The 20605-nt window shown below is 45.8% G+C and overlaps 1 protein-coding gene across 3 annotated transcripts in view; it reads left to right on the forward strand.

Annotated features, from left to right (window-relative positions):
- Positions 1-1269: 1269 nt before the first annotated feature.
- The window catches only part of RXRG (retinoid X receptor gamma), a 116266-nt gene continuing 96930 nt past the window's right edge, over positions 1270-20605 (forward strand). The window contains exon 1 of one of the 3 annotated variants that reach the window (XM_084636412.1): positions 1270-1428. In XM_084636412.1, the coding sequence (XP_084492538.1) occupies positions 1383-1428 (46 nt within the window). In that variant the 5' untranslated portion in view covers positions 1270-1382. Of the gene's footprint in view, positions 1429-2376; positions 2649-5580; positions 5600-20605 lie in introns of those variants that run through there. The other 2 variants (XM_084636410.1, XM_084636414.1) reach the window with 2 other exon arrangements.

Raw genomic sequence — 20605 nt, forward strand, 5'->3', positions numbered from 1 at the left:
GGTACAATCCCCCTTGCCTGCTATAACTGCAGTAGGTGTCAAGTCTGGGGAGAGGAGATAAGAGAACAAGCCCAGCTTGGTGAGAGGGAGGAGACCTCTTGAGCTAGCTTTAGCTAGAGACTGCCTTGAAGGTGCCTCCAAGGAAGGACCAGCTGGGGCTAGAGCTTAACTGGAGACATCTAATGTGAAAGCTGCCTTGGCCAGGTAGGCCTGGAGCAGGACCTTTTTGTTACTCGTAACTAGTTTGGCTTCCCTTTTGTTTTGGGCCTGACCGAAGAGTCAGCCGGGGAAGAGTATGTGAGGCGGGGCCACAGGGCACACTGGGAAACAGCCCAAAGGGACAGAGGGGTCAGTATCCCGAACTGACAGCACAACTGTCCATCTCACTTGGTTGGAGCTGACCTAAAGTGAAGAGAGATGAAAGTCAAATAACCTATGAGTGCTATTCTCAGGGTATCCTCTTGCTTTCTGGGGCAGGTGGACCAGAAACAGAGAGCTGGCAAACAATGCAACAGTTCTGGGAGGTCCTGAAAGGTGCTGTGAAGAGTCATTTGCATTGTATGCCGCTTGCCACTATGTGTGCTACAATCACACCCCCCAGTTGCAAGGTCAACATACCCAAAGGCAGGGGCTAGGCCTTCGCTGCCAAAATAAGGCAATAGCACGTGTCAGCTGCAAATCCCAGGGGAGGCAAGGCTCTGTAGTGCTTTACCTTGATGTAGCTAGTCAAGGTCGACTCTGGGTGGAGGTACGGTGTTGACCTCTGGTAGCGATAGCAAGGTAAAAAGTACATGTGCTTTGTCTGTCCTAGGAATTAACAGCAAGAGATCAAATGTGCATTAGTTAGCTTTCTGTAGAGAGCCAGAGAGACGAAGCAGTCAAAAAAGAAGAAATGTGACTGGATAGTTTATGGACCTGTGCTAAAGGTTCAAAGGCCAGCTGTTATCTCGCCGGGGGAAGCTGAGATTGGAAGGGGGCTGCAGGCATGGTTAGAAACAGACCCTGCCTTCAAATAGCAAACTGCCCCCCTTGATGACACAGATTTTAAAACCACTCCTCCCCCCCTGCCCCGGCTGAGAAGATCGCAGCCCTGGCTGGTTTGTCTGGCCATGCTGTTGGCACTGTGTTGCAACACAAAAGAGAGAGGAGCCAAAAAAGCAAACGTGCCCATGCGCGCAAAAAAAAAAAAAAAATGCGCCAAAAACCCAGCCCAGGTCAAGGTCTGGGAGGTAAATTTGTAACTCGGGGAAGATTGTCAGGAAGCAGGTTATAATGTGCAAGCAGGCTTCCCGTTCCCTCCTCCCCTGAGAGCCTCCTTTGTCAGGGTGACCGGAGCACCCTTCCCAGGCTAGTGAGCTGGAGGCCAGGGACACAGCTCAGAGATGCAGGTCCCCCAGTGCACGGCGACGGGCTCCTTTTCTCCTTTCCGTAAGTCCCCGCCTCACCCTTTCTTAAAATGTAAAGCTGAACGGTGCTGACCTGACACTGTCAAGCCGAGCGAGCAGGCCATATGCATTGCCTTGAATCCGACTCTGCCAGGAGAGGGGCTGATGAGACACAAGGGCTGCCTGGAGTCTTTACAAATAGCAATGCTCCATTGTTTTCTCTGGGGCTTTGCAACAGCATGGCTTGTCTCTGTCTTCCTGTAGCAGTCCTGGAAACCTTGCAAGTTGAGGTTTGTCACAGTGTAACTCGGGTGCCAGCATGCAAGTTTTGGAAAGAAACAAGCTTTTGCAGCATTGGGTTTAAATCTCCCGTTGCTCTGGGTTTGATTTATTTCTCCCTGATAAGCCTGGGTTCATAAATGTTCAGTACATGTTTTCCTCTTATAGTGCATGAACAATAACATGCATCAAAAAGAAGCGGGAATGGGATGCAATTCTGTAACGGACGCATACTGCTTGGGGCTCACACTTCGCAAATAAGGGTACATTTATAAAACAGTTTATAAAGGGTTAATGATTCATAGATGTTATAGGCGTGAACAGGTGGTTGTAAGTGTAAACACATGTTTGCATTGCAACATTTAGTGGTGGAAACAAGTGAAGAATCAGGGGGAGGAGACGTAGTTTCTTGGTTTTGTTTTGGGGCACTCTGATTTGCCAGGGCTGGCTGGGGTAGTTCTGCTGGGTGGGCCAGAATCCTCCACAAATGAGGCATGGTAGTCACTAGGCCTACTCCTGAGCTGTCTGAAGCTACTTAGGTGATTTCCATTGTGGGCATGTAGCCTGGCAGGACACACTCAGAATTGCTCTCTGGTAGAACCAATGGGAACTCACGGGGAAGGGGAAGAGTTTATAAATAGGAAGAGTGGGAGCCAGATTAGAGTGGAAGATTTATGGTGGGAGCACTACAAGGACCAGATATCTGTACCATAGGGATTGTATTCCAGCAACTTTACCCATTTTGTGGAATTTAGATAGCAGGCTGCTTGCTCCTTCACCCCCCTTGCAGAAGCAGACAAAGAGGACTAAAATGGCTGTAGGCTATGCAGATTGCAGACTGGTGTGGCAAAGACTCAGGGGGAGTTTGAAGGAGACTGGGGGACTAGTGCTTGTTTCCCAGTTTTAAGGAGATGGCATCCCCTAGAGAGAGTTTAGGTTCTGTTCCACAAAAACTGAGAAGAGAAGAGCCCCAGGGAGGTGTATGTATGTGCATGATTATACTTTGCATTTTAACTCATGATAGTAACAAATACTAAAACTTGGGGAGGGGGAAGCCCCCTTGAAGGAGTATAGTCAATATGCAAGAGTTGTTATTGATGATATTCATAATTGTTTCAAGGGTTATAAGCAAACTGTTATGTATGCATAACTTTATATAGATTGAGTAAATGTTTATCTTTAGTGATTTTGAGCCACTCTCCAGTTACATATTTAATGCGATATTATACATCAGCATGGAAAAATTGATGATATTTTTAAAATCAAATTTTTAATTTAAATCGGACTTTATTTAAATCAGTTTTTAAATTTAAATTTTGTTTAAAAATAAACAATAAAAACAAACCTACTTAATAAAACAATAAAATAAAAATAAACCTACTTAAAATTAAATTTGAAAGTCGGACAGTCTATGTTAAGGTCTAAATTTATAATAATCTATGAATTTCATTTAAGTGAAATAAAAATAATGCTAAGCAGTACTCATTTCCTGCCGAAGTTTTAAAGCAAGTCACAGCACTGAACTGGTGGAAGTCTGGCTAAGCACCTGAAACCAGAGTTTGTTGAAGAAGGATGTTGATAAATTGGCGAGGGTTCAGAGAAGAACCGTGAGAATGATTAAAGGATTAAAAAACCTGCCTGATCGTGATAGACTCAAGTGATAGAGAAGGTAAAGGGGTGACTTGATTACAGTCAGATGAGGTGATCCCAAACGATCCCTTCTGGCACTGGAATCTATGGAAAAGTGCTAAACCAGCTTTTGACGGCAGTAATCTTTGCTGCAGGTGCAGAGAGATTATTTTGTTCATTTCAGTTTATTCAGTTGGTTCAGTTCAATTCAACGACTAGTTTATTCAAAGTTAAGACACTGATTGAAAGTTGAAAAAGCAGGAAAGCTTGTTTTTTTTTCTTCCCTTTTCTTCCAATCTATGAATAAAAACCAGGAATGAGGGATGAGATCTACTAGTTCTAAAATCTCAAAGGGTATGGCGACCAGAGACCATTAGTTCAATTCACTAACTACAGATAATACTTATTTTGTTTACTAAATCAGTTAGTTTTAAATGTAAAACATATTTTGATCACCTCTTTTTTCCTGATGTATCCAGCACATTTATGGTGTTTTTTATTTAACTAACTCTTAAAAATGCTGGTTTTGACATTTTTTAAATGAATTCTAATTTCCATCCAAATAAGGCTTGACACAAATCCCAAGTAAAAAATTAACAATCATCTAGTAAATAAGAAATGCATCATTCACCATTTTCTAACATAAAATATAAAAATTATTAATCTGAAAAAATGTATGTTAAGTTGTATCATTGATTAAATAAATGTGTATAGGTATACTATAGTGTCCTGGTTAGCAAAAAGTACCAAATGTAGTGTAAAAGCTTTATTTTGTTGCAAATCAATGTTTTTTAATGATTATCAACCAGTGAGTATCGACTTTTCTTTAGGAAAATAATACTAAGTACAAATTAAAACAAGATTAAAATTGATTATTTAAATCGTTTTCCGACTTGCTAATTTAAATCATGATTAAAAGCAGTGATTAAAATAGCTTTGATTTAAATCAATCCATCTTGTAATATGTATCAAACTCCTGGTCTGTACCCCAGAAGAGAGGAGAGCTGAGGTACAGGAAAATAGAAAGAAATATTATGCCAAGCATTAGCCTGGTGCTTTTTTCAAGTCTGGTTCCCCAAGTACATCAGTAGGAGGGGGGTATAGATGCTTATAAAAGCAACCTGTTGAGCTGCTGGACTCTAACAATTAGTAACAATTGATCTAACTGCTTATTACACTGTCAATCATTTATTAGGGGAACAGAGTGGGTGAGGTAATGTCTTTTATTGGACCAACTTATGTTGGTGAGAGAGACAATCATTTATTGACCCTTTACTAACTATTTATAAATGCACCCTAAATATATGACCCATCTTGAGTCAGTAAAGGGTTCCAAATCACAGAGCACACATGGATTGAAGCAACAATTAAACTCACTGCTTCCTTGATAAATCGAGTTCTGTAAACTGATGTTAATGTCAGATTAACAATGATATCGGTGAGCGCATTGAAAGATTCATTGGTTAACAAGAAGTGTGTTATGTAAGCTGATTAATAGTTGTGTGACACAAGATAGTCAACAGAATTTTCTGGTGGACAATATGCAACGTGTACATATTGTTTTCAAATCAGTGTAAATCATTACTTTATACAGTGCAAACTATTGCAGTGAGTAAACTTCATCTGTCATGCAGGGTTGTGGCTGGTCTTTCACAGATGCTAAGACTGATGGGCGCTGGTCATATAGCAGAGAACCAGGCCCTTTGTCTTGTACCTTGCGTTCTATTTCCCACCTGCACAAATGGACTGCAAACCGGAGGTCACACTCTAACAAGTTAGATTCCTTCTGTGATCTGGCCCCTTTATGTTGTTCTGGTGCCACAAACGGGCCACAAAGTCACCAGATCTCATCATGGCGGGGATTCCCTTGGCATGGAGAGTCAGTAGCTGGTGTAGACTTAGCATAGCTGGCTCTAACACCACCCCTAGCATAGTGGGGTATCATAGAGGCGAGAGAGGGTGTGGCTAAAGCTTTACTGTGCTCCAGCTAGTCTCAGCTGGCCCTTTGGGTCCGTAATCATCCTGCCTGGGTTAGCGTAGCTCTGATGCTGCTCTGAACTAGGCAGATGTTAAGCCCTGTGTAGAACTAGACTCAGAAGCAAGTAGCTGCTCCTTTGGATATGCTCTCCACCTTAACTGCACCCTGCGAATACTGATTATAACTACTAGTCTGGCCGTGTGATCATAGCAGCATTTTGCAGCCACTCGGCATGGCTGTAAATGGCGACACCAGGCGCAGGGCAGTGGGGAATCAGGACCAGAGGGTTGAACCGGATGCAGAATACCGTACGAAGAGTAGAACTGGGGTGAGCTATTTGTAGGCTATGATTTTTTGACTGAAATTCAGCTGGTTTCTTGTTTGAGAACAGACTGATATTTATGAATTTGTGTGCGATCGGTGATGATTGAGTGTTTGCTCCAAGCAAACAAATTTCAGCCCACAGATTGCTTACAAGCTGAGCCTGGTGGGTGTATTTCCTCTTTGTTGTTACTGCTGTGTGATTAGTCACCTTAAAGATATAAGTCCAAAATCCAGGGACTCTGCCCCCACCCCATGAAATAGGCTGTGTGCTGGGTAACACTGGAAGGTAGAAGGAGGGGGGAGGAAGAGTGTGTGTGTGTGTTTGGAGGGAGGGAATCCGTCTGCCAGGCTGCAGAGTCAAGCCACGTTCAGGATTTGTGATTATATCGGTTAGACAAGAGAAGTAATGTGGTGTAGCGGACTAGGCAGTGGAGTGGGAGTCAATAAACTGGGGTTCAGTCCCTGGCTCTGCAACTGATTTGCTGTGCAAGCCTGGCCAAGTCACTGTGCTTGTTTCCCTGTCTATGTAGACTGTAAGCTCTTGGGCTTGTCCCTCAGCATGTGTGCAGAATACTTAGCAGGATGGGGCCCTGCTCTCAGGGCCTGCAGGTGCTACTCAGTGCCAGTAATAACTGTCTAAAAGCCCTCGGTACAGGAGGGTGCTAGATAAATTTGTGCACAAACCAGAAAGGTGTCTGCATCGCTGAGTTGTTTGAGTTGCTGCAATCCTTTACTGTCGTTGGATAGCTGGAGACAGTGTTTCTGTTGCTCATTCACATTAACGCAGTGGGGTGGTTAACAGTGGAAAACAGTTAAATTTGGGTTGTGGGGATGGGCACAGGAATCAGTAGTATTTTTGTAGGGGAGGGGGCTGGTGGTGTAAGGTTTGTAGGCCTGCCAGGAAGTTGTGGCCAGCTTTGCCCATGAGAGCTGTGAGGATGGGAGAACGCCCCTGACTATGGATGCTTGAGTCAACCTTAGCAGCAGCAGCAAGCTGGTCACTCATTGTGCATGTGTGGAATAGACAGGCATCATGCTGCCAGGAGTAAGATATGTGGCATTCTGAGTGTCAAGGACCAGTGTATTGCCCTTTTGGCTCGAGTGGTTTGCTACAATTCAGGGTCTTGCAGGGTTGTTTCCATTAGGCTGAGAAATCAGTGATGCGTGTCAGGTATTTTCTTGCAGTTTATTCACAGTCTTCTTTCCCAGAACATAGTTAGAACAAACAATGCCATGCAGTTTCCTTGCTGAGATCCCACTCCAGCAATCTCTGTGCCCAAGAAGCCCTCTGCCTTTGTTTTTTCTCAGGCTCACGCTTGCAACACCATCTCCTGTGTCCATCAAAGGCCTGGTCTACCCTAGAGTTAGAGCAATACAAGGCAGCTTGCGTCGCCCTAACTATGGAAGTACTGACATTTAAACGTTGCTCCCGCTGAGGTAACTGCCCTGCTATGCTGACTTAATAACTCCACCTCTACAAGAGACACAGAGTCAATGTCAATGTAGTTAGGTCGCCGCAGTGTCAGTGTTGCTTATGTCAACTGTTACTGGCTTTCAGGAGCCATCCCACAGTGCCCCAGACTGACAATACAATAGATACGGGTGCTCCCGGTGAGGACATCCACTATCAACACAAGGAGCAAAGTGTAAACTCGCACAAGCAGTGTAGTTATGATGGCGGCTATATGCCGATGTAAGTTAGATCGACTTAATTTTGTAGTGTAGACATGACCCAAGTACGTACTTGGGCCCTGTCACCAGAGTGTCTGAGCACCTCACAATCTTTCATATTCTTGTCCTCACAACATCCTGGTGAGATAGGGCCCTGCTGGTAATCTCATTGTACAGATGGAGAACTGAGTCCTGGGGAGGGTAATGATACAGGAAATTATCAGAGCAGAGACTTCCTGCTCCAACACACACCGCCTGTAAATGATGATCTAGCCCTGCTTTTGCAACTGGGGAAACCCATCAGTCCGCACAGCTTAGCTCTGACCTGCCACGTGGCCTATTGCTTGCTTTGGGGTGGTCCCCACTGCCCCGGCTGTTTGTACTTGCTCCTTTTGTTGATCCTGGAGGAGGGTGCTTGTCACCCATTGGCTTAACGAGGTCTGTGATTTGTTTTTTGGATAAGACTTACTAGCCATTAGCACCTTTCAGCGTAGGAAGTGACTGACCAATCTCTCTCGTGATCCTGGCCTCAGACACTGGTCTAAATGTGAAGAAAGCAAGACATGAAAGCCACGTCCAGTGTTTCATGCCATGCTTCAGTCTAGTCATTTGAGTGTCCAGTGTTCCTGGTATAGGTTGAATGCTCCATGTCTGTTTCAGCTAGTCTTTTGTGTCCTGTGTTCTTTCAGGTGACTTATAAACTTCCCTGTCACAATCTGAGGTAGGACGTAGTGGGAGGAATATAGGCTGAAGCCTGGTCTATGCTACAAAGTTAGTTTGTTGTAAGCTGCCTTCCGGCGACCTAGTTGTGCATATGTGTATGATTAAGTGGCCCATTATGCTGACATAGTAACGCCACCTCCCTGAGCAGCGTTGAGCCAAGGTTGATGTACAGTAGACACAGCGCAAGTGTAGACAGTGCGTTACTTATGTCGACCCTAACTGTCCTCCAGCAGCTGTCCCATGATCCCAACGATGACCGCTCTGGTCACCATTGTGAACTTCACTGCCCAGGGGTCCTGGAGTCCAGCAGCTACTCTCTCTTTAAAGCCCTGTGAATTTCTCAATTTCCTTTTCCTGATTGCCCGGCTTGGTGAGCACACCTAGCAACTCTTCATTGTTGTGTGCAGCTGCCCAGCCGACCATGCCAACTGCATGGTCCAGCCACGCTCCTGCCTGGAGTAGATGATACTGGATCTCCTGGACCTGTAGGGAGAAGAGGCTGTGCACGCACAGCTCTGGACTAGCTACAGAAATGTGGACCTCCATAAGCAGGTTGCTCGGGGGATGCAGGAAAAGGGCTATGGCAGGGACTGGCAGCAGAGCCGCGTGAAAGCCAAGGAGCTGCAATAGGTGTACCAGAAGGTCAGGAGGGCCAACAATTGATCCAGTGCCAAGCCATGGACCTGCTGCTTTTACAATGAGCTGTATGCCGTTCTCAGCAGAGATCCCACCACCACTCCACACAACACCTTCGGTACCTCCAAGAAGCCTGAGTCATAGGACTTTGTCATGAGCTATGAAGTGGATGAGGAAAAGGAGGAGGAGAATGGCAACTGGGGAATCAAGCTGCGCAGCAAGCCAGCCCTGTTTTTGACTCCACCAGTCAAGCACAGTTGAGCCCGATGCAGGGGAAAGAACCACAGGTAAGTGTATACATACATTTTCCATTACCGGGATGGCTCCCCTGGCCCCTGAAAATAGCAGGACACAGCTTTTGACTCTTCATTAATTTACTTGTGCTAGAAGAGGGAGTGGCATGACCAAGACAGGTAGAGTTGCTAACTGCTTTTCAGTCACCTCTAGAGTTAGGTGCGGGGAGGCGGGATGCAGGGGACCATGCGAAGCAGTTTGTTTATGGACACAGGGATGTCCCTTGAATTCTCATGAGAGATTTTAATGAAACTTCCATGGATGTCCTCTGCAATCTTCTCCCAAAGGTTTCTAGGGATGGCAGCTTAATTTCTTCCTCCGTGGTAGGACACTTCTCCATGTCAGTCAGCAAAAACTTCAGCAGGCACCATTGCAGTATAGAAGGTAGCAGCATATGGGTCCAGGTAGCTTCAGGACACGAGCAGCAGCTGTACTCTCCGCACCTTTGCTACCCTCAGGAGTGAGATCAGCTAAAATCACCAATGCCAATATTCGGTGCCATTGCCTTATGGTACTAGTTATAGGCCTCTGAGCAATTCCCTCCTCATTTCTCTAACCCCTGGTGGGCCGTATTCACCATGACTGGTGCTGTGCACAAGTAACCCCAAGCAGAATTGTGAATGAGGAGGTGGTGCTTAAAACTTTAGGGGAGCAAGGGGAGTGAGTTCTGCCTCTTAACTTTTCCTTTCTTTCATGACTACAGTGATGACGGTACCTGTGTGTGTTTTATCTGCAGCTGCTGCCATTGTGGCCTTGAGCCTCCTCCTCCAAACCTGTGGAACACCAGAGCCAGATAAGGGGGAGAAAGAAGAGTACTCGGGATGACTTATTCAGTGAGATCCTGCAAGCCAGGGCTGCATTGGACCATGAGCACAAGACCTGTGGGGTGAACATTGGAGACAGCCTGGAGAAGGAAAGAATGGAGAGGAGAAACACCAGGACATAATGGGGCTTCTCCAGCAGCAAACACAGATGCTGCAGACTCTGGTGGATTTAGAGGTTCAACAATCCTGGGTTCACCTCCCTCTGCAGAACTCAATATTGGGACCTCCCTATTCCACCTTCATAGGGGTAGTTTGACTTCTTTATTTTTGGGGGGGAGAGGCAGCTCCAGCAAGGCCAATGGGGACGTGCATGGGGGGCAAATTCTGTGTTTGCCCGAGGCTTGCCATGTCTGTGTAGCTGAAATGGACATGAATGTTCTCTTCCCTTCATAAGTTCTTCACTCTTAATTTATTAAGTTTTAATAAGTTTTAAATACATTTGTTTTAAAATTTCATGGTTGTGGGTTTTTTACTGAATTCTGTTACAAAATACAGCTCTCTTATTTAAAACATAACTCATATTTATTAGTTTGCAACACCTGTTACCGAATGCTTAGCAGGCCTGAAAGCAACCAATTACTTGTTTCAGAGTAACAGCCGTGTTAGTCTGTATTTGCAAAAAGAAAAGGAGTACTTGTGGCACCTTAGAGACTAACCAATTTATTTGAGCATAAGCTTTCGTGAGCTACAGCTCACTTCATCGGATGCATACCGTGGAAAATACAGAAGATGTTTGTTTTTATACACACAAATCATGAAAAAATGGGTGTTTATCACTACAAAATGGCCCGCCTTGATTATCATACACATTGTAAGGAGAGTGATCACTTTACATAAGCTATTACCAGCAGGAGAGTGGGGTGGGGGAGAGAGAAAACCTTTTGTAATGATAAACACCCATTTTTTCATGATTTGTGTGTATAAAAACAAACATCTTCTGTATTTTCCACAGTATGCATCCGATGAAGTGAGCTGTAGCTCACGAAAGCTTATGCTCAAATAAATTGGTTAGTCTCTAAGGTGCCACAAGTACTCCTTAACCAATTACTTGTTATTGATAGTGTGCCGCAACTCCTAGGATAAGCCACAAACAAAATTAATAGAGGTACTGGCAATGTTGTATTCCTACACGTACAGCAATCACCACACAATTCCTAACAGGCCACAAAAGAGCAGGGCCAGGTAGAGCATGGTGCAGCAAAACACATTACTATGGCTCACTGTTAAAATGCTCTTTCAAAGCCTCCTTGAGCCATATAGCTACTCAGTTAGCTCAGCCAATACAAGAGCTATTAGAAGTTTAAACTCAGCAGACAGCCACTCCAACTCTGCCCTCCACCCTGGCAGAAAGGTTTTCCCTCTTTGCGTCAAATCGTATCCAGGACAAAGCAGGCAGCTATACCCATTGGACCTCAGTGAGAAAAATATCCCAATCTTCTGAGTAAACAAAGCCAACATCCCTTCAATTGACCAAAAGCACGTTCAACTGTCATTCTGCACCTGCTGAGCCAGTAGCTGAATCATACCTTGGTGCTGTCAATGGCCTGTGTATGGGTTCGTGAGCAAGGGGTAGGCTGGGTTGCCCAGGATCACTACTGACACTTCAACATTCCCAGTGGTAATCCACCAGTCAGGAAAGAAAGTCCCTACTTGTAGCTTTCTGAACGGTCCTGTGTTCCTGAAGATGCGAAGACCATGCATTGTCCCTGACCAACCAACACTGACGTTGGTGAAGCCTCCCCGGTGATCCCCGGATGCTTGTATAACCATAGAAAAGTAGTCCTTTCTGTTGATGTGCTTTATGGCAAGGTGGTCTGGTGCCATAATAGGGACGTGCGTGCTGTCTAGCACTCCACCGCAGCTTAGGAACCCCATTGCTGCAAATCCATCCACTGTCTTGCACGTTGCAAGAGTCACAGTTCTGCGTAGCAGGAAGCGATTGATGGCGTTGCACACCTGCATGACAACGGCCCCTGCAGTGGTTTGCCTGACTCCAAACTGATTTCCAGCTGACCGGTAGCAATCTGGCATTGCAGGTTTCCACAGTGCCATCGCCACTGGCTTCTCCACTGTCAGTGCAGCTCTCATTTGGGTCTCCCTGCACTGAAGGGCCGGGGCAAGTTCGGTGCATAGATCCGGGAACGTGGCCTTGCGCATCGGGGAGTTCTGCAGCTGCTGCTCATCATCCCAATCTTGCACTACGGTGCAATCTCACCAGTCAGTGCTCATTTCTCAGGCCCAGAAGTGGCGCTCCACCATTTGCAGCTGCTCTGTGAATGCCGCCACCCACAACAATCTCTCCTCCAAGAAATCATCGTGTTCCCTGCTGATTGGGTGGTTCTTGTGGCTTTGCGAATACTACAGCCTTGTGCGTCCTGTGCTTGCAATGCTCCTGTCAATAGTGCCGAGGTATGTGGGCTCCATGCTTTCGCTGGAGATGGTGGAGAGCGAAGAGGGTCAAATGGGTTTGTGGGATTTTGAAAAAAGGCATGAAAATTATGCGATACAGATGTCATTATGGGATGGATTGGAGACGGTTGCACCCTGGGAAGTTGACCCCATGCTCCCAGTCACCCCTGCGCAACTCATTTTGGCCTCATTATGCATTGCCACAACATCCCAAAAGACAGAGCACTGGACGGTGGCAGGTTGCCCACTGGGATACCTACCTGTGGTGCACTGCCCTTGCACTGACACAAGCATTCCTGGTGAGTGTGCACAAGGAGCCAAGCATGTATGTGCACGAGCGCGGTACAAACTGCAGTGGCCCTTGACATCAGTGTGTAGTGTAGACGTGGCCTTAGTGAGGGGAATTGGTTAGCCTTTAGGTATGTACCACCCTAGGACCTCAAAGGTTTTTGGAACTCATGTTGCTTTTTGAAATACATGATCAATATATATGTTTGGTTTTCCTTCAAAAGATCAGGGTCCCTGACTGCATACCAGTTATAGGAGGACTATGGGACAGATCTATGGACTGCCTCTATCTGGGTCACAGAGTTGTCATCTGTCCTGGGACTCCTCGGGTCTGGACCCCAAATATATGGGGAAGAAATATCTGAACTCCACTGGTTTCTAATTTCATATAATTTATTACCAAAACTAAATAGCTGGAGCAAAAAGCATAAAATAAAATGCATCCAAACACATCAAATTAACAGTGTGAGTTTATATCAAATCCTCAACCAAATCTACTTCTCAGGTTGATTTAAATTGTATCCAATAAACCTACAATTTATAAGCTTTGTCTGCTAATTTGGGATGGCAGCAGTTTTGTATAACTGTCAGTTCCCAAACTCAGGGTATTATTAATCTCTGTGCCACTCAGTTTGTTTATTCCAGCCGAATGGCTGGATAGATGGAGGGTTAGATCACTCTCAGGTTGAAATCAATGTTGAGACTACAGGCTTGATGCCAATTAAGGCAGCCTGCCAAAATTGTGGGTGGGTGGGTGATAGCCAATCTCCTCCCTCCCCCCCCCACTTCATGGAAAATTCCAATACAATTCAAGACTACACAGCTTGCCAGTCACATTCTTGCAAACAAAGCGTATGCGTGCAAAGGATCAAAATTCAGTTTCTGATTGGCTGAAACCCTACCATGATTTCTGATGAAAGTAACACTTTTCTGTTCAACTGATTTATGAGAAGTAATTAAATTCACATCTTGTCCTGAGGGAGGATATTGAAGGTTTTGATGCCATGTCATTAGTAGGGGACAGTTAAGTAGCTTGTCCTGTGACAACTCAAAAGTCTTTTTAATGTGCTATAATTAGGGTGGGTTAAGGCAAATAGAAAATGTAAGAAGTCCAATGCATTGAAGCTTTTTCATCTTTTGCCCCTAATATAGAACATCTTTGCCTTATGATTTTTTTTCCTTATAGCTTTGAGTTTTGGATCGAAGAGCAATTCAGTCGCATTAGCTTAATTGTATTATAGCATTTGCCATCACCTATACCTTAATCTGCAAAGTAGTGTCCATTAGAACTCCACATAACTCTCTCTGAAATTTAACTTTGCAGCTATAGTCTTGTAGTTAAGACACTGGACTGGGATTCAGGAGACCTGGATTTAAGTCCTCTGCCACAGATTTCTTTTTGTGTGATTTTGGGCAAGTCACTGGCACATGTCACACTACAGAGCCTTTGCTGGAGAGCTAGATATTCTTCTGCCAGTATAGCTACACCACTTCCCTGAATGAGAGTAGCTATGCCAACAGAAGCCCTTAGATGCTTGAGCCTTTCAAGCCAAAATGTGCTTTCTGAATAATTCCCTAGTGAGCAGTAAATCTGCAGCTTTGCGCAGACTTTATTTTAAATCAGGTGTAAAATAAGAAGGATGAACATTTGAAAATGTGTCCCAGCACGTGCCCAGTAGGAAAGTCTATTACTTTATAAGCGGGTGTGTTGATCCTGGTTGTGTTGTGCATGTATATTTAAGGACCTGATCCAGCAAAGTGCTTAAGCACATAATTAATTTTAAGCGTTGATGGAACTACTCACATCACTAAAGTTAAGCATGTGGCTAAGTGCTTCGCTGGATTGAGTCTATCTTCACAGCGAAGTGCTTGGTCTAGTGAGGTAATTGTCCAGGCAAATATTTTTGGAAATCCAGGATCAATCCAAATGTGCTTAGCAGGATGATCCCTTCTCCGCTAATGTGCCTCTTTACAGAACAGACTAGCAGTATGGTTAGGAGTAAGGAATTCCTGAGTTCAAGTCCCAAATGTTCACTAACTGTCTTAATAATTAATTACTTCAGTAGTTTCCAATCTGTGGCCTGTGGAGACCTTTCTAGCCGCAAGGGGCTGGTTTCTCCTTCTTCCTTGCAAATAAGAACCTGGATGCTTGTAAAAGCAGCTGGAAACAAAGAGGTGAAATCAAACCAGGTGGCTTTAAGGGCTGCTGCTACAAAAGAGGAGAGGAAAGAAGAGCTGCCCTCAGGGACTGGAGCCCTGAGTTGAGCGATAGCTGCCGCTATTTGCAAAGAGAGGTATGTTCAGTGAGAGAGGCACCAGGCAGCATTATGGGGGGGCGGCTCGGGGGAAACCGGATCAGGCACCTGGACAGCATGTCCAAGGGTGAAGGGAACCAAATGTCAGGGAAACATGTGCAAGGGCAGAGGAAGAGGACCAGAAGTCAGACAAATGTGTCAGGAAGCAACGGGGGAAGAGAGGACAGAACAGGTGGGGGGGGGGGAGAGAGGACAGAACAGGTGGGAGGGGAAGATGAAATAAAGAACAAGAATAGACCGTATGATTGGCTTTTTAACAAATGAGCAAAACATGGCATTAAAGTTGATTGTACGTACATCCCTTATGTCATTCTCCTTCTAAGAAATTGCTGTAGTTGCCACAGGAATGTAGTGGGATTGTGAATGGGCAAACGGTGTGGTCTGTTCATTAATGATTCATAGTGCAATGATCATGGGAGGGGAGGTGGTCTGCACAATCATGAATGGGAGAGGAAGTGCTCTGATCATTCATGCATGGGAGGAGGGGGTATCTTCAGACTCTACGAAGAGAAGTGAATAACACTGTGAAAAAGCTTGAGAACCCCATGAATGCTGCCATCTTAAATTCAGCCACTCCCTACTTTAGTTGGCACCTTCTTACCTCCTCATGTTATTTTACCCGATAAAGCCCATTCTGCCAGCCAGTGGATAGGTGTGTGTGTGTGACATCAGCTTAGGGCTTGTCTATACAGGAACGTTTTACCAGTTATACCAGGATTGTTAAACTGATCTAGTTATACCTGTAATATTGCTCATGTGGACACTCTCTCATTCCAGCATCATCCTCTTCTTCCAGCCTTAGTCCCAACTCTCTGGGACTGGCTCTTCGAATTCTTCTCCATTCCAGCCGGACTTGAAGCAGTTCCTCAGAAACTCTGCAGCCAATCAAATGCTTTTGTTTTGACATCCATCTGTCTAGTTTGGGGTCTTCCAACCCTTCTCTAACTCTCCACTTCTAAGTTTAGGACTCATGTCATGGATTTCTTTGGCAAAGTTTTATGGCTGGTGGCCAGCCTGATGCCAATTCTCCTTTTTTCAGCAGGGCTCAGGACTTTACAGGAGAGTTACTCTTATTCCAGTGTAAGAGTGGCCTATTTCTATTTTACTTAAACCTCTTCCAAAGCAACATGAGTTAAACTGAAAAAAGGCTCTCTTGTACCAGAATAAGTTAGTCCACGCAGGGGGTTACACCAGTATAATTGTGTCGGTTTAAATTCACATGCTCTCTTATAACGGTTTAGACAAGCCCTTAAATTCTTTAAGGCAGTGGCTCTCAACCTTTCCAGACTATTGTACCCCTTTCCAGAGTCTGATTTGTCAAGTGTACCCCAATTTTCACCTCACTTAAAAACTACTTGCTTACAAAATCAGACATAAAAATACAGAAGTGCCACAGCACTCTATTACTGACAAATTGCTGACTTTCTTATTTTTACCATGTAACTATAACATAAATTGGAATATAAATATCATACTTGCATTTCAGTCTATAGAGCAGTATAAACAAGTCATTGTCTGTATGAAATTTTAGTTTGTACTGACTTTGCTAGTGCTTTTTATGTAGCCTGTTGTAAAATGGGACAAATATCCAGATGAGTTGATGTGCCCCCGGAAGACGTCTGCGTGCCCCCTGAGAACCACTTCTCTCAGGCTCAGCAAGTTGGTGGCAGAGGTGATGTGCAAGGTATTCTAAAGTTATGCATTGTTAAGTGGGTGAGAGTCTAAGTTCATTAGTGTAACTGACCAGTTAATGGGGTCAGATGAAAATGTAAATTCACCAGCACAGACTCCTTTAGAATCATCCCTGAATTTGGTCCAATATCCCTGCTTTAAGGTGATTAGACACCCTGATCATGCGAGGTGCTGAGTGACTCCTAGGAAGTGCATTGCGCCCTGAGATCCCACGGAAGTTGATGGGAGTTGAGGATACTCGTTGGCTTTCATGGGGATTCCGGCCCTGAGCAAAGACACAATATGGGGAGGTAACAAATGTTAGCGGTTGGGGGAGAGAGGACAAGGGTGTGAGACCATGTGGTTGCTTGGATAAGCTGTGCCTGCGTGATAGAGGTTGGGAAGGTGTTTTCTGGGGTTTGGCTTGGCTTTCCATGACACTGGCGCTAAGGGAGGAGGATTACCCAGGTTTGCAGGCCTCGTGAGAGAATGTTGCTTTAAAGAGACGCTTGAAGAAGGCGCACAGGATGAAATGCTGTTTTGAAGCTGGGAGCACTGAGGCCAGGCCTACGCTTAAAGTTTGGCTGGCATAGTAATGTTGGGTAGGGATGTGATGTTTGGCTAACATAGCTATGGCAACAAAAGCCCTCATGTCAACGCAGCTACCCTGGGGAAAATGTCCTTCTGCTGGTATAGCTTAGTTCGCACAGGAGAATTGATATAAGCTATATTGGCAAAAGGACTCTTTTCCCAATATCTATACCTGCTCTATGGCCACACTGGCAAACCATCTCTGCGTAGACAAGGCCTCAGGCACCCAAATCCCATTAGCAGCCCTTGGGAGTGGGCACCTCCCTTCCTTAAGGCCCTTTGGAAATCACAGCCCACCTAACCAAATGCATCCTGCTGAGGTGCTTGTGTCTGTCAACCAGACCTTCAGTATTAACCAAACACCTGAAACTACCATCACTGTATCTTTCAATTCCCAACTCTTTCAACCCTCTGTTCTCTGAGTTCGGGTTAGTACAATCAGCTGACGGAAGTGGTTATAAGCTGTTACATTATCTTCTTTGTGTGGTGGGTTTAAAAATTCCTGTTCTAAGCTTATCTAAGGGGAAGGATGGTTTGCCTAGGATACATGAGTTCAGCTCCTGTGTGGCCTGGGGCAGTCTTGTCTACGTCGTCGTAGCACTTTAGTGAAGACACAACAGTGATGGAAGGGGTCCCCAAGCCCTGGTTGTTCTTCCAGCGCTTCTCAACCTATTTACCATTGTGGGCCTCATATGCAGCTCTCTGTGTTATGTGGGCCGCATCCACGCTATATATATACTATCTCTATGGCCTTGAGGATGTCATATGGGCTACAGCTGTGTGCTGATTGGGGCGCAAGTGGGCTGCGGTTTGAGAACCACTGTTTTAGACTCCCTTCCATAAGGTACTGCTGTGTGATGCGTCATGGAGTGTGGCAAACAGCAGAGAATTAACCTAAAGTCTAGAGTGAGCTGAGAGTGCCCAGGATCAAGTCTCAAAGACTTACAGGTTAATCCGTTCCACTCTGTCTTTGTCAATAAAGCATTCGTCCTTCCCGGCATGACTTTTACCAAGTGACCTTTTACCATGGTTTCAGGTCCTGCCCGCTCTTTCCTTTGACAGCTGTGAAGATTCATGTTGAACAGAGCAGCGGTTATTCATTTAGGGGAGATGGCATGGTTCACTAAAGCTGCATTTCTGGGCCCCAATTAAAGGGAGAGAAGAAAACAATCTCTCCCCTTTCTTTGCGTGTGACAGATGGCTGGATATTGCCAGACCTCCCTGTGATACCTACACACAGTGGAAAAACACACACTTTTCTAAGGAGAGCTCCATGTCCATGGGCTAGAAGATGTGCAGATAGCTCAGAATGTGGCAGCTTTGGGTAGGGCTGGTGGTGACAGTGCCTGGCGCTCTTTAGAGATTTTCCACTCTGAATCCCTCTCTCATGCTGCTTTGGGGGCAGCCTGTTCCGTGCTGTGGGTGCCCTTCCCATGCACAGGCTGTCGCTGGTTTGGAGGACCTGGTTGCCTTACCTGGTTCGGAGGACCAAGATCAGTTTCCTTCAGCAGTGCGAGTCAGTCATTTCCCCAGGGATCTCAGTCAGCGCCAGTTCAGCTTCCGATGCATCTATTCATCACTTACGCAAGAGAAGAGTGAAGTGAACAGAACGGCCTGGTTCTCTGCTCCCTGATGTTGGTGCAAAATGGGAACAAATCCATTTACAGCGATGGAGTTACTCCGGTGCTGAGCCAACCTCACAAAGGCCTGCGTCTCAGCTCCAGACCAGCAAGCTAGGGACATTGAGCTGGTGAGTTCACAAAGGCTTGTGCCTCGACATCGGGCGAGCGAGCTAGAAGCGTTGAACAGTGCCAGCATAGAGGATTGCCTTGGGACGTTCGATTGGCAAGGAGAAGGGGCTGAGCCAGTCACTTTGCAGGGGCTGCGCCTTCACACCAGCTCTGGGTGCTTGTGTTGCTGACCCACTGAGCTCACAAGACCCTTATGTGGAAATCAGCCCAGCAAGCACAAGGTCTGGCATGAGTCACCTTTCGTGTAAGTCCTGCAAGTTTGAGCAGCTGCAGGCCTGAGCAAGCAGCTGAGCCAAAGACCTGCAGGCTTGAACTTTGACATCAGTTGAGCAAGAGAGGGGTGCTGCACCATAGACCTTGGTGTGGGGTGGGGGAAACTGGGCATTTTGCCTAAGCACAGCAATCTAGGGGTGCCGTTCCAGTGGAACTGGTCACCAGCCCTGCACGCTACAGGTGCTGAGCAGGGGTGAAGATAAGGAGCTGTATGTCTCTCCCTGCTCTGTTAAAAAGAGAGGTAGCTTTCCCCCTTCTGGATTTGAGACGCTCCCCCTCCTCACTGGCTTCTGGAGCAGGGACTCCCTAGGTAGGGGGATCTGAGCAGGGAGCAGCAGGAGGACTGAGGACTCTCTGGTGACTGAAAACCTAGAGGAATTGTGAAACTGCAAGAGTCAAGGGAGTGAACTATGAGTAATCGAGAGAGGGTGGGATTGTCAGAGAACTTAAACTCCCTGGGTTTTGGCAAACAGCTGTTTACCGTCAACGCGTAATGAACACCCGGGAGAAAGGATGCCTTTGTGAAAGACTCCTAGAAAGCATGCGAGCGCACATGTCTGCTGGCAAAAAAGTCCTCCAACACGGCCAGGGGAGAGAACACTTGACGTTCCTGATATTTTGAAGATCAAAAAAACAAGCAGACTTTTAAAAATAAACCTTTTGGGCCCCATTTATCTATCATAAAGAATAATAACCAGACTAAAGGCAGAAACCTAATTATTTAAAAAAAAATCCCTTTTGTAGGTCATCTTTAACGTGCGTGAAATCCTGTATTTCCAGGATTTAAACTTAATTTAGAGATTGGGAGGAGCAGCCCAGGGGGCAAATGCAACTCAGCTGAGTGGCAACTAAGCTTATCATGGGATAACTGTTTGCTGCCCCTGCATGATCTGAGCTATAAAGAGTCTGGGCCAGACCCTCAGCAGGTTTAAACAGGAGCTGGTGCTGATTTACACTGGCTGAGGATCTGGTCCAGGGTATCGTCTAAACACACACACAGCTGTGATGCTTTGTTTGCAGATGGCTACACCATTTCTTCCTGAGTGATGTGGTCCGTCAAAATGCATGAGTTTAATTTTTAAATAATATTAAATCAAATAATTGTTTCCCCTCTCCCTCCCATAAAAGGTGAAGCCCAGCCATATCTCTGGATGACTGGCCTGCCCTCCCGGCTTAGCTTTGCCTCCTCGGCTCTCAGCAAGCTTTGGTATGGAGCAAGGAGAACGTTTGTTTGTTTTTTTTCTCTCCTGCGTGCCGGTCGGTCAGTGCAGCGACCCACTTTTAGTCTTCCTCCTCCACAGTCCCGCTGCTTTTGGCAGTAGCACCTGTGGCCCTGAGCAGAGATCTACCTCCCAGTCACACGAGCTGTTTAAACAAGAGATGCTGACACAATCGTACTCTGATCTTTGGGACTGTGTCACTCTGAGCAGCCTGTGCTGTCAGATAGCTGGGGGAGGGAGGTGTATGTGTGAGTGAGTGTGTGAAGAACAGGGGCTGGGAGGGTAGGTCTGGCGGGAGGAGGGTCTAAAATAGAAGGACATTCATAACTCAGTTTGCTTCCTTG

The sequence above is a fragment of the Lepidochelys olivacea genome, assembly GCF_965140295.1.
Source record: "Lepidochelys olivacea isolate rLepOli2 genome assembly, chromosome: 8".
Taxonomy (NCBI): Eukaryota; Metazoa; Chordata; order Testudines; family Cheloniidae; genus Lepidochelys; species Lepidochelys olivacea.